The sequence below is a fragment of the Carcharodon carcharias genome, chromosome 5 (genome assembly GCF_017639515.1).
Source record: "Carcharodon carcharias isolate sCarCar2 chromosome 5, sCarCar2.pri, whole genome shotgun sequence".
NCBI lineage: Eukaryota > Metazoa > Chordata > Chondrichthyes > Lamniformes > Lamnidae > Carcharodon > Carcharodon carcharias.
In genome coordinates, this window is record NC_054471.1 from 3,034,733 (window position 1) to 3,047,776 (window position 13,044).

General features: G+C 54.2%; 1 protein-coding gene across 1 annotated transcript in view; it reads left to right on the forward strand.

Annotated features, from left to right (window-relative positions):
* The window catches only part of LOC121278078 (tau-tubulin kinase 1-like), a 265,278-nt gene that overhangs the window by 166,321 nt on the left and 85,913 nt on the right, over positions 1–13,044 (forward strand). The window contains exon 6 of the mRNA XM_041188135.1: positions 1,948–2,164. Within this exon, the coding sequence (XP_041044069.1) occupies positions 1,948–2,164 (217 nt within the window). The remainder of the gene's footprint in view (positions 1–1,947; positions 2,165–13,044) is intronic.

Below are 13,044 nucleotides of genomic sequence, written 5' to 3' on the forward strand. Positions count from 1 at the left end.
GGGTCTCAGGGCAGGGATCTCGGGTCCGGGGTCTCGGGGCCAGGGTCTCGGGGAAGGGACCGGGGTCTCGGGGCCGGGGTCTCGGGTGCGGGGTCTCGGGTCCGGTGTCTCGGGTCCGGGGTCTCGGATGCGGGGTCTCGGGTGCGGGGTCTCGGGTGCGGGGTCTCGGGTCCGGTGTCTCGGGTCCGGGGTCTCGGGTGCGGGGTCTCGGGTCCGGTGTCTCGGGTCCGGTGTCTCGGGTCCGGGGTCTCGGGTGCGGGGTCTCGGGTGCGGGGTCTCGGGGCCAGGGTCTCAGGGCAGGGATCTCGGGTCCGGGGTCTCGGGGCCAGGGTCTCGGGGAAGGGACCGGGGTCTCGGGGAAGGGACCGGGGTCTCGGGTCCGGGGTCTCGGGTCCGGGGTCTCGGGTGCGGGGTCTCGGGTCCGGTGTCTCGGGTCCGGGGTCTCGGATGCGGGGTCTCGGGTGCGGGGTCTCGGGTCCGGTGTCTCGGGTCCGGGGTCTCGGGTGCGGGGTCTCGGGTCCGGGGTCTCGGGGCCAGGGTCTCAGGGCAGGGGTCTCGGGTCCGGGGTCTCGGGGCCAGGGTCACGGGTCCGGGGTCTCGGGGAAGGGGGCCGGGGTCTCGGGGCCAGGGTCTCAGGGCAGGGGTCCGGCGTCTTGGGCCCGGGTCCGGGGTCTCGGGGCCGGGGTCGCGGGGCCGGGGTCTCGGGGAAGGGGGCCGGGGTCTCGGGTCCGGGGTCTCAGGGCAGGGGTCCGGCGTCTTGGGCCTGGGTCCGGGGTCTCGGGGCTGGGGTCTCGGGGTCGGGGTCTTGGGTCCGGCGTCTTGGGCCTGGGTCCGGGGTCTCGGGTCAGGGGTCTTGGGGTCTCGGGTCAGGGATCTTGGGGTCTTGGGTCCGGGGTCTTAGGGTCTTGGGTCCGGGGTCTTGGGGTCTTGGGTCCGGGGTCTCGGGTCCGGGGTCTCGGAGTCTTGGGTCTGGCGTCTTGGGCCTGGGTCCGGGGTCTCGGGTCCGGGGTCTCGGGTCCGGGGTCTCGGGGAAGGGGGCCGGGGTCTCGGGGCCAGGGTCTCGGGGCCAGGGTCTCAGGGCAGGGGTCCGGCGTCTTGGGCCCGGGTCCGGGGTCTCGGGGCCGGGGTCGCGGGTCCGGGGTCTCGGGTCCGGGGTCTCGGGGAAGGGGGCCGGGGTCTCGGGTCCGGGGTCTCAGGGCAGGGGTCCGGCGTCTTGGGCCTGGGTCCGGGGTCTCGGGGCCGGGGTCTCGGGGTCGGGGTCTTGGATCCGGCGTCTTGGGCCTGGGTCCGGGGTCTCCGGTCAGGGGTCTTGGGGTCTCGGGTCAGGGGTCTTGGGGTCTTGGGTCCGGGGTCTTGGGGTCTTGGGTCCGGGGTCTCGGGTCCGGGGTCTCGGAGTCTTGGGTCTGGCGTCTTGGGCCTGGGTCCGGGGTCTCGGGGAAGGGGGCCGGGTCTTGGGGATGGGGTCTCGGGGAAGGGGGCCAGGTCTCGGGTCCGGGGTCTCGGGTCCGGGGTCTCGGGGCCAGGGTCTCAGGGCAGGGGTCTCGGGTCCAGGGTCTTGGGTGCGGGGTCTCGGGTGCAGGGTCTCGGGGCCGGGGTCTCGGGGCAGGGGTCTCGGGGCCGGGGTCTCGGGGCCAGGGTCTCGGGATCGGGGTCTCGGGGAAAGGGGCAGGGGTCTCGGGGAAGAGGTCTCGGGATCGGGGTCTCGGGGAAGGGGGCCGGGTCTCGGGGATGGGGTCTCGGGGAAGGGGGCAGGGGTCTCGGGGAAGAGGTCTCGGGGAAGAGATCTCGGGATCGGGGTCTCGGGGCAGGGGTCTCGGGTCCGGGGTCTCGGGTCCGGGGTCTCGGGTCCAGGGTCTCGGGTCCAGGGTCTCGGGGAAGGGGGCCGGGGTCTCGGGTCAGCTGGGTCAGGACTCATTGCCAAACAGTAGGTATGTTCTCCTGTTCCAGGGTGATAAACGTTACGCCAGTCCCAGGTGATGTCCTTCGGGAGAATACGGATGATGTCTTACAGGATGAACATCTGAGTGACCAGGAGAATGCTCCTCCAATTTTACCAGGGAGACCGGCTGAGCACTCCGCAGCTCCCCCAAACCTGGTGTTCGAAACTGAGGCCTGGGACGAGACTGACATCAACAGGAACAAACTCAGGATTAGCATCAGCAAGGTCAGGGAGCGGGGACGGGGGTATAGGGGGTAGGTGAGAGGGGGAGAGGGCCAGGGAGAAAGAGGAAGGGGGCAGGGGAATTGGGGGTGGGGGAGGGGGGAGAGGGCTGAGGGGGAAAGGGGAAGAGGGCGGGGGGAATAGGGGGTGGGGGAAGGGGAGAGAGGGGTTACTGAGTGACAGTGTGAGGGAGCTGGATTAACATCAGAAGAGATACAGTCAGTAACACATGGCGCTGGGGGAGAGGTGTTACTGAGTGTCAGTGTGAGGGAGCTGGATTAACATCAGAAGAGATACAGTCAGTAACACAGGGCACTGGGGCTGAGGGGTTACTGAGTGACAGTGTGAGGGAGCTGGATTAACATCAGTAGAGATACAGTCAGTAACACAGGGTGCTGGGGGAGAGGGGTTACTGAGTGACAGTGTGAGGGAGCTGGATTAACATCAGTAGAGATACAGTCAGTAACACAGGGTGCTGGGGGAGAGGGGTTACTGAGTGACAGTGTGAGAGAGCTGGATTAACATCAGTAGAGATACAGTCAGTAACACAGGGCACTGGGGGAGAGGGGTTACTGAGTGACAGTGTGAGGGAGCTGGATTAACATCAATAGAGATACAGTCAGTAACACAGGGCCCTTGGGGGGAGAGGGGTTACTGAGTGACAGTATGAGGGAGCTGGATTAACATCAAAAGAGATACAGTCATGTAACACAGGGCACTGGGGAGAGACGGGTTACTGAGTGACAGTATGAGAGAACTGGATTAACATCAGGAGAGATACAGTCAGTAACACAGGGCACTGGGGGAGATGGGTTACTGAGTGATAGTGTGAGGAAGCTGGATTAACATCAGTAGAGATACAGTCAGTAACACAAGGCACTGTAGGGGGGAGAGGGGTTACTGAGTGACAGTGTGAGGGAACTGGATTAACATCAGTAGAGATACAGTCAGTAACACAGGGCACTGGTGGAGAGGGGTTACTGAGTGAGAGGGTGAGGGAGCTGGATTAACATCAGTAGAGATACAGTCAGTAACACAGTGCACTGGTGGGGGGGGAGAGACGGATTACTGAGTGACAGTGTGAGGGAGCTGGATTAACCTCAGTAGAGATACAGTCAGTAACACAGGGAGCTGTGGAGAGAGGGGTTACTGAGTGACAGTGTGAGGGAGCTGGATTAACCTCAGTAGAGATACAGTCAGTAACACAGGGCACTGTCGGGGGGAGAGGGGTTACTGAGTGACAGTGTGAGGGAGCTGGATTAACATCAGTAGAGATACAGTCACTAACACAGGGAGCTGTCGTGAGAGGGGTTACTGAGTGACAGTGTGAGGGAGCCGTATTTACATCAGTACAGATATAGTCAGTAACACAGGGCACGGGTGGGAGAGAGAGGGATTACTGAGTGACAGTGTGAGGGAGCTGGATTAACCTCAGTACAGATACAGTCAGTAACACAGGGCACTGTGGGGGGGAGAGGGTTACTGAGTGACAGTGTGAGGGAGCTGGATTAACATCAGTAGAGATACAGTCAGTAACACAGGGAGCTGTCGGTAGAGGGGTTACTGAGTGACAGTGTGAGGGAACTGGATTAACGTCAGTAGAGACACAGTCAGTAACACAGGGCACTGGGGGGAGAAAGGTTACTGAGTGACAGTGTGAGGGAGCTGGATTAACATCAGTACAGATACAGTCAGTAACACAGGGAGCTGTCGGTAGAGGGATTACTGAGTGACAGTGTGAGGAAACTGGATTAACATCTATAGAGATACAGTCAGTAACTCAGGGCACTGTGGGACGGAGAGGGGTTACTGAGTGACAGTGTGAGGGAGCTGGATTAACATCTATAGAGATACAGTCAGTAACACAGGGCCCTCGGGGGGAGAGGTGTTACTGAGTGACAGTGTGAGGAAGCTGGATTTACATCAGTAGAGATACAGTCAGTAACACAGGGAGCTGTCGGGAGAGGTGTTACTGAGTTTCAGTGTGAGGGAGCTGGATTAACCTCAGTAGAGATACAGTCAGTAACACAGGGAGCTGTCGGGAGAGGGATTACTGAGTGACAGTGTGAGGAAACTGGATTTACAACAGTAGAGATACAGTCAGTAACACAGGGTGCTGGGGGAGAGGGGTTACTGAGTGACAGTGTGAGGAAGCTGGATTAACATCAGTAGAGATACAGTCAGTAACACAGGGTGCTGGGGGAGAGGGGTTACTGAGTGACAGTGTGAGGGAGCTTGATTAACATCAGTAGAGATACAGTCAGTAACACAGGGCACTGTGGCGGGGAGAGGGGTTACTGAGTGACAGTGTGAGGGAACTGGATTAACATCAGTAGAGCTACAGTTAGTAACACAGGGCACTGTCGGGAGAGGGGTTACTGAGTGACAGTGTGAGAGAACTGGATTTACGTCAGTAGAGACACAGTCAGTAACACAGGGCACTGGGGGGAAAAGGTTTACTGAGTGACAGTGTGTGGGAGCTGGATTAACATCAGTAGAGATACGGTCAGTAACACAGGGAGCTGTCGGGAGAGGGGTTACTGAGTGACAGTGTGAGTAAGCTGGATTAACAACAGTAGAGATACAGTCAGTAACACAGGGTGCTGGGGGAGAGGGGTTACTGAGTGACAGTGTGAGGCAGCTGGATTAACATCAATAGAGATACAGTCAGTAACACAGGGCCCTTGGGGGGAGAGGGGTTACTGCGTCACAGTGTGAGGGAGCTGGATTAACATCAAAAGAGATACAGTCAGTAACACAGGGCACTGGGGAGAGAGGGGTTACTGAGTGACAGTGTGAGAGGACTGGATTAACATCAGGAGAGATACAGTCAGTAACACAGGGTACTGGGGAGATGGGTTACTGAGTGATAGTGTGAGGAAGCTGGATTAACATCAGTAGAGATACAGTCAGTAACACAGGGCACTGTAGGGGAGAGAGGGGTTACTGAGTGACAGTGTGAGGGAGCTGGATTAACATCAATAGAGATACAGTCAGTAACACAGGGCCCTCGAGGGGAGAGGGGTTACTGAGTGAGAGGGTGAGGAGCTGGATTAACATCAGTTGAGATACAGTCAGTAACACAGGGCACTGGGGGGAGAGGGGTTACTGTGTGAGAGGGTGAGGGAGCTGGATTAACATCAGTAGAGATACAGTCAGTAACACAGGGCACTGTGGGGGGAGAGAGGGATTACTGAGTGACAGTGTGAGGGAGCTGGATTAACCTCAGAGATACAGTCAGTAACTCAGGGCACTGTGGGGCGGAGAGGGGTTACTGAGTGACAGTGTGAGGGAGCTGGATTAACATCTATAGAGATACAGTCAGTAACACAGGGCCCTCGGGGGGTGAGGTGTTACTCAGTGACAGTGTGAGGAACCTGGATTTACATCAGTAGAGATACAGTCAGTAACACAGTGAGCTGTCGGGAGAGGGATTACTGAGTGACAGTGTGAGGAAGCTGGATTAACATCAGTAGAGATACAGTCAGTAACACAGGGTGCTGGGGGAGAGGGGTTACTGAGTGACAGTGTGAGGGAGCTGGATTAACATCAGTAGAGATACAGTCAGTAACAGAGGGCGCCTGGGGGAGAGGGGTTACTGTGTGACAGTGTGAGGGAGCTGGATTAACATCACTTGAGATACAATCAATAACACAGGGCACTAGGGAAAAAGTGGTTACTGAGTGACAGCGTGAGGGATCTGGATTAACATCAGTAGAGATACAGTCAGTAACACAGGGCACTGTGGCGGGGAGAGGGGTTACTGAGTGACAGTGTGAGGGAACTGGATTAACATCAGTAGAGATACAGTCAGTAACACAGGGCACTGGTGGAGAGGGGTTACTGTGTGAGAGGGTGAGGGAGCTGGATTAACATCAGTAGAGATACAGTCAGTAACACAGGGCACTGGGGGGAGAGGGGATTACTGAGTGACAGTGTGAGGGAGCTGGATTAACATCAGTAGAGATACAGTCAGTAACACAGGGCACTGGGGGGAGAGGGGTTACTGAGTGACAGTGTGAGGGAGCTGGATTAACATCAGTAGAGATACAGTCAGTAACACAGGGCACTGGGGGGAGAGGGGTTACTGAGTGACAGTGTGAGGGAGCTGGATTAACATCAGTAGAGATACAGTCAGTAACACAGGGCACTAGGGAGAGAGGGTTACTGAGTGACAGTTTGAGGGAGCTGGATTAACATCAGTAGAGCTACAGTTAGTAACACAGGGCACTGGGGGGAGAAGGTTTACTGAGTGACAGTGTGAGGGAGCTGGATTAACATCAGTAGAGATACGGTTAGTAACACAGGGCACTGGGGGGAGAGGGGTTACTGAGTGACAGTGTGAGGGAGCTGGATTAACATCAGTAGAGATACAGTCAGTAACACAGGGCACTGTGGGGAGAGGGGTTACTGAGTGACAGTGTGAGGGAGCTGGATTAACATCAGTAGAGATACAGTCAGTAACACAGGGCACTGGGGGGAGAGGGGTTACTGAGTGACAGTGTGAGGGAGCTGGATTAACATCAAAAGAGATACAGTCAGTAACACAGGGCACTGGGGAGAGAGGGGTTACTGAGTGACAGTGTGAGAGAACTGGATTAACATCAGGAGAGATACAGTCAGTAACACAGGGCACTGTAGGGGAGAGAGGGGTTACTGAGTGACAGTGTGAGGGAACTGGATTAACATCAGTAGAGATACAGTCAGTAACACGGGGCACTGGTGGAGAGGGGTTACTGAGTGAGAGGGTGAGCAGCTGGATTAACATCAGTTGAGATACAGTCAGTAACACAGTGCACTGGTGGAGAGGGGTTACTGAGTGACAGTGTGAGGGAGCTGGATTAACATCAGTAGAGATACAGTCAGTAACACAGGGCACTGGTGGAGAGGGGTTACTGAGTGAGAGGGTGAGGGAGCTGGATTAACATCAGTAGAGATACAGTCAGTAACACAGGGCACTGGGGGGGGAGAGAGGGGTTACTGAGTGACAGTGTGAGGGAGCTGGATTAACATCAGTAGAGATACAGTCAGTAACACAGGGCACTGTGGGGTGGAGAGGGGTTACTGAGTGACAGTGTGAGGGAGCTGGATTAACATCAGTAGAGATACAGTCAGTAACACAGGGCCCTGGGGGGAGAGGGTTACTGAGTGACAGTGTGAGGGAGCTGGATTAACATCAGTAGAGATACAGTCAGTAACACAGGGCCCTTGCGGGGAGAGGGGTTACTGAGTGACAGTGTGAGGGAGCTGGATTAACATCAGTAGAGATACAGTCAGTAACACAGGGAGCTGTCGGGAGAGGGGTTACTGAGTGACAGTGTGAGGAAGCTGGATTAACAACAGTAGAGATACAGTTAGTAACGCAGGGTGCTGGGGGAGAGGGGTTACTGAGTGACAGTGTGAGGAAGCTGGATTAACATCAGTAGAGATACAGTCAGTAACACAGGGCCCTGGGGGGAGAGGGGTTACTGAGTGACAGTGTGAGGGAGCTGGATTAACATCAGTAGAGATACAGTCAGTAACACAGGGCACTGGGGAGAGAGGGGTTACTGAGTGACAGTGTGAGGGAGCTGGATTAACATCAGTAGAGATACAGTCAGTAACACAGGGCACTGGGGGGAGAGGGGTTACTGAGTGACAGTGTGAGGGAACTGGATTAACATCAGTAGAGATACAGTCAGTAACACAGGGCACTGGGGGAGAGGGGTTACTGAGTGACAGTGTGAGGGAGCTGGATTAACATCAGTAGAGATACAGTCAGTAACACAGGGCACTGGGGGAGAGAGGTTACTGAGTGACAGTGTGAGGGAGCTGGATTAACATCAGTAGAGATACAGTCAGTAACACAGGGCACTGGGGGAGAGGGGTTACTGAGTGACAGTGTGAGGGAGCTGGATTAACATCAGTAGAGATACAGTCAGTAACACAGGGCACTGGGGGCAGAGGGTTACTGAGTGACAGTGTGAGGGAGCTGGATTAACATCAGTAGAGATACAGTCAGTAACACAGGGCACTGGGGGGAGAGGGGTTACTGAGTGACAGTGTGAGGGAGCTGGATTAACATCAGTAGAGATACAGTCAGTAACACAGGGCACTGGGGGCAGAGGGTTACTGAGTGACAGTGTGAGGGAGCTGGATTAACATCAGTAGAGATACAGTCAGTAACACAGGGAGCTGGGGGAGAGGGGTTACTGAGTGACAGTGTGAGGGAGCTGGATTAACATCAATAGAGATACAGTCAGTAACACAGGGCCCTCGGCGGGGAGAGGGGTTACTGAGTGACAGTGTGAGGGAGCTGGATTAACCTCATTAGAGATACAGTCAGTAACACAGGGCTATGGGGAGAGAGGGGTTACTGAGACACAGTGTGATGGAGCTGGATTAACATCAGTAGAGATACAGTCAGTAACACCGGGCACTGGGGGGCGAAGGGTTACTGAGTGACAGTGTGAGGGAACTGGATTAACATCAGTAGAGATACAGTCAGTAACACAGGGCACTGGTGGAGAGGGGTTACTGAGTGAGAGGGTGAGGGAGCTGGATTAACATCAGTTGAGATACAGTCAGTAACACAGGGCACTGGTGGAGAGGGGTTACTGAGTGAGCAGGGTGAGGGAGCTGGATTAACATCAGTAGAGATACAGTCAGTAACACAGGGCACTGGGGGGGAGAGAGGGATTACTGAGTGACAGTGTGAGGGAGCTGGATTAACATCAGAGATACAGTCAGTAACACAGGGCACTGTGGGCGGAGAGGGGTTACTGAGTGACAGTGTGAGGGAGCTGGATTAACATCTATAGAGATACAGTCAGTAACACAGGGCCCTCGGGGGGAGAGGTGTTACTGAGTGACAGTGTGATGGAGCTGGATTAACCTCAGTGGAGATACAGTCAGTAACATAGGGAGCTGTCGGGAGAGGTGTTACTGAGTGACAGTGTGAGGGAGCTGGATTAACCTCATTAGAGATACAGTCAGTAACACATGGCGCTCGGGGGGAGAGGGGTTACTGAGTGACAGTGTGAGGAAGCTGGATTAAACTCAGTAGATATACAGTCAGTAACACAGGGCACTGTGGGGGGGAGAGGGTTACTGAGTGACAGTGTGAGGGAGCTGGATTAACCTCAGTAGAGATACAGTCAGTAACACAGGGCGCTGGGGGAGAGGGGTTACTGAGTGACAGTGTGAGGGAGCTGGATTAACTTCAATAGAGATACAGTCAGTAACACAGGGCACTGTGGGGGGGAGAGGGGTTACTGAGTGACAGTGTGAGGGAACTGGATTAACATCAGTAGAGATACAGTCAGTAACACAGGGCACTGGGGAGAGAGGGGTTACTGAGTGACAGTGTGAGGGAACTGGATTAACATCAGTAGAGATACAGTCAGTAACACAGGGCACTGTGGGGGGGAGAGGGATTACTGAGTGACAGTGTGAGGGAACTGGATTAACATCAGTAGAGATACAGTCAGTAACACAGGGAACTGGTGGAGAGGGGTTACTGTGTGAGAGGGTGAGGGAGCTGGATTAACATCAGTAGAGATACATTCAGTAACACAGGGCACTGGGGGGGTAGAGAGGGATTACTGAGTGACAGTGTGAGTAAACTGGATTAACCTCATTAGAGATACAGTCAGTAACACATGGCACTCGGGGGGAGAGGTGTTACTGAGTGACAGTGTGAAGGAGCTGGTTTAACATCAGAGGAGATATAGTCAGTAACACAGGGCCCTGGGGAGATATGGGTTACTGTGTGATAGTGTGAGGGAGCTGGATTAAACTCAGTAGATATACAGTCAGTAACACAGGGCACTGTGGGGGGGAGAGGGTTACTGAGTGACAGTGTGAGGGAGCTGGATTAACCTCAGTAGAGATACAGTCAGTAACACAGGGCACTGCGGGGGGGAGAGGGGTTACTGAGTGACAGTGTGAGGGAGCTGGATTAACATCAATAGAGATACAGTCAGTAACACAGGGCCATCGAGGGGAGAGGTGTTACTGAGTGACAGGTTGAGAGAGCCGGATTTACATCAGTAGAGATACAGTCAGTAACACGGCACGGGTGGGGGAGAGAGGGATTACTGAGTGACAGTGTGAGGGAGCTGGATTAACCTCAGTAGAGATACAGTCAGTAACACAGGGCACTGTGGGGGGGAGAGGTTTACTGAGTGACAGTGTGAGGGAGCTGGATTAACATCAATTGAGATACAGTCAGTAACACATGGCCCTCAGGGCTAGAGGGGTTACTGAGTGACAGTGTGAGGGAGCTGGATTAACATCAGTAGAGATACAGTTTGTAACACAGGGCTCTGTCGGGAGAGGGGTTACTGAGTGACAGTGCGAGGGAACTGGATTAACGTCAGTAGAGACACAGTCAGTAACACAGGGCACTGTGGGGAGAAGGGTTACTGAGTGACTGTGATGGAGCTGGATTAACATCAGTAGAGATACGGTCAGTAACACATGGAGCTGTCGGGAGAGGGTTCATTGATGACAGTGTGAGGAAGCTGGATTAACAACAGTAGAGAAACAGTTAGTAACACAGGGCGCTTGGGGAGAGGGGTTACTGAGTGACAGTGTGAGGAAGCTGGATTAACAACAGTAGAGATAAAGTCAGTAACAAAGGGCACTGGCGAGAGAGGGGTTACTGAGTGACAGTGTGAGGAAGCTGGATTAACAACAGTAGAGATACAGTCAGTAACACAGGGCGCTGGGGGAGAGGGGTTACTGAGTGACAGTGTGAGGGAGCTGGATTAACATCAGTAGAGATACAGTCAGTAACACAGGGCTCTGTCGGGAGAGGGGTTACTGAGTGACAGTGTGAGGGAGCTGGATTAACATCAGTAGAGATACAGTCAGTAACACAGGGCACTGGGGGAGAGGGGTTACTGAGTGACAGTGTGATGGAGCTGGATTAACATCAGTAGAGATACAGTCAGTAACACAGGGCACCAGGGGGAGAGGGGTTACTGAGTGACAGTGTGAGGGAGCTGGATTAACATCAGTAGAGATACAGTCAGTAACACAGGGCACTGGGGGAGAGGGGTTACTGAGTGACAGTGTGAGGGAGCTGGATTAACATCAGTAGAGATACAGTCAGTAACACAGGGCACTGGGGGGAGAGGGGTTACTGAGTGACAGTGTGAGGGAGCTGGATTAACATCATTAGAGATACAGTCAGTAACACAGGGCACTGGGGGAGAGGGGTTACTGAGTGACAGTGTGAGTGAACTGTATTAACATCAGTAGAGATACAGTCAGTAACACTGGGCACTGGCGGGAGAGGGGTTACTGAGTGATAGTGTGAGGAAGCTGGATTAACATCAGTAGAGATACAGTCAGTAACACAGGGCACTGTAGGGGAGAGGGGTTACTGAGTGACAGTGTGAGGGAGCTGGATTAACATCAGTAGAGATACAGTCAGTAACACAGGGCACTGGGGGGGGAGAGGGGTTACTGAGTGACAGTGTGAGGGAGCTGGATTAACATCAGTAGAGATACAGTCAGTAACACAGGGCCCTCGGGGGGAGAGGTGTTACTGAGTGACAGTGTGAGGGAGCTGGATTTACATCAGTAGAGATACAGTCAGTAACACAGGGCACGGTGGGGGAGAGAGGGTTACTGAGTGACAGTGTGAGGAAGCTGGATTAACATCAGTAGAGATACAGTCAGTAACACAGGGTGCTGGGGGAGAGTGGTTACTGAGTGACAGTGTGAGGGAGCTGGATTAACATCAATTGAGATACAGTCAGTAACACATGGCCCTCAGGGGGAGAGGGTTTACTGAGTGACAGTGTGAGGGAGCTGGATTAACATCAGTAGAGATACAGTTAGTAACACAGGGCTCTGTCGGGAGAGGGGTTACTGAGTGACAGTGTGAGGGAACTGGATTAACGTCAGTAGAGACACAGTCAGTAACACAGGGCACTGGGGGGCGAAGGGTTACTGAGTGACAGTGTGATGGAGCTGGATTAACATCAGTAGAGATACGGTCAGTTACACAGGGAGCTGTCGGGAGAGGGGTCACTGAGTGACAGTGTGAGGAAGCTGGATTAACAACAGTAGAGATACAGTCAGTAACACAGGGCGCTGTGGGAGAGGGGTTACTGAGTGACAGTGTGAGGGAGCTGGATTAACAACAGTAGAGATAAAGTCAGTAACAAAGGGCACTGGCGAGAGAGGGGTTACTGAGTGACAGTGTGAGGAAGCTGGATTAACAACAGTAGAGATACAGTTAGTAACGCAGGGTGCTGGGGGAGAGGGGTTACTGAGTGACAGTGTGAGGAAGCTGGATTAACAACAGTAGAGATACAGTCAGTAACAAAGTGCGCTGGGGGAGAGGGGTTACTGAGTGACAGTGTCAGGGAGCTGGATTAACATCAGATGAGATACAGTCAGTAACACAGGGCACTGGGGGGAGAAGGTTTACTGAGTGACAGTGTGTGGGAGCTGGATTAACATCAGTAGAGATACGGTCAGTAACACAGGGAGCTGTCGGGAGAGGGGTTACTGAGTGACAGTGTGAGTAAACTGGATTAACAACAGTAGAGATACAGTCAGTAACACAGGGTGCTGGGGGAGAGGGGTTACTGAGTGACAGTGTGAGGCAGCTGGATTAACATCAATAGAGATACAGTCAGTAACACAGGGCCCTTGGGGGGAGAGGGGTTACTGCGTCACAGTGTGAGGGAGCTGGATTAACATCAAAAGAGATACAGTCAGTAACACAGGGCACTGGGGAGAGAGGGGTTACTGAGTGACAGTGTGAGAGGACTGGATTAACATCAGGAGAGATACAGTCAGTAACACAGGGTACTGGGGGAGATGGGTTACTGTGTGAGAGGGTGAGGGAGCTGGATTAACATCAGTAGAGATACAGTCAGTAA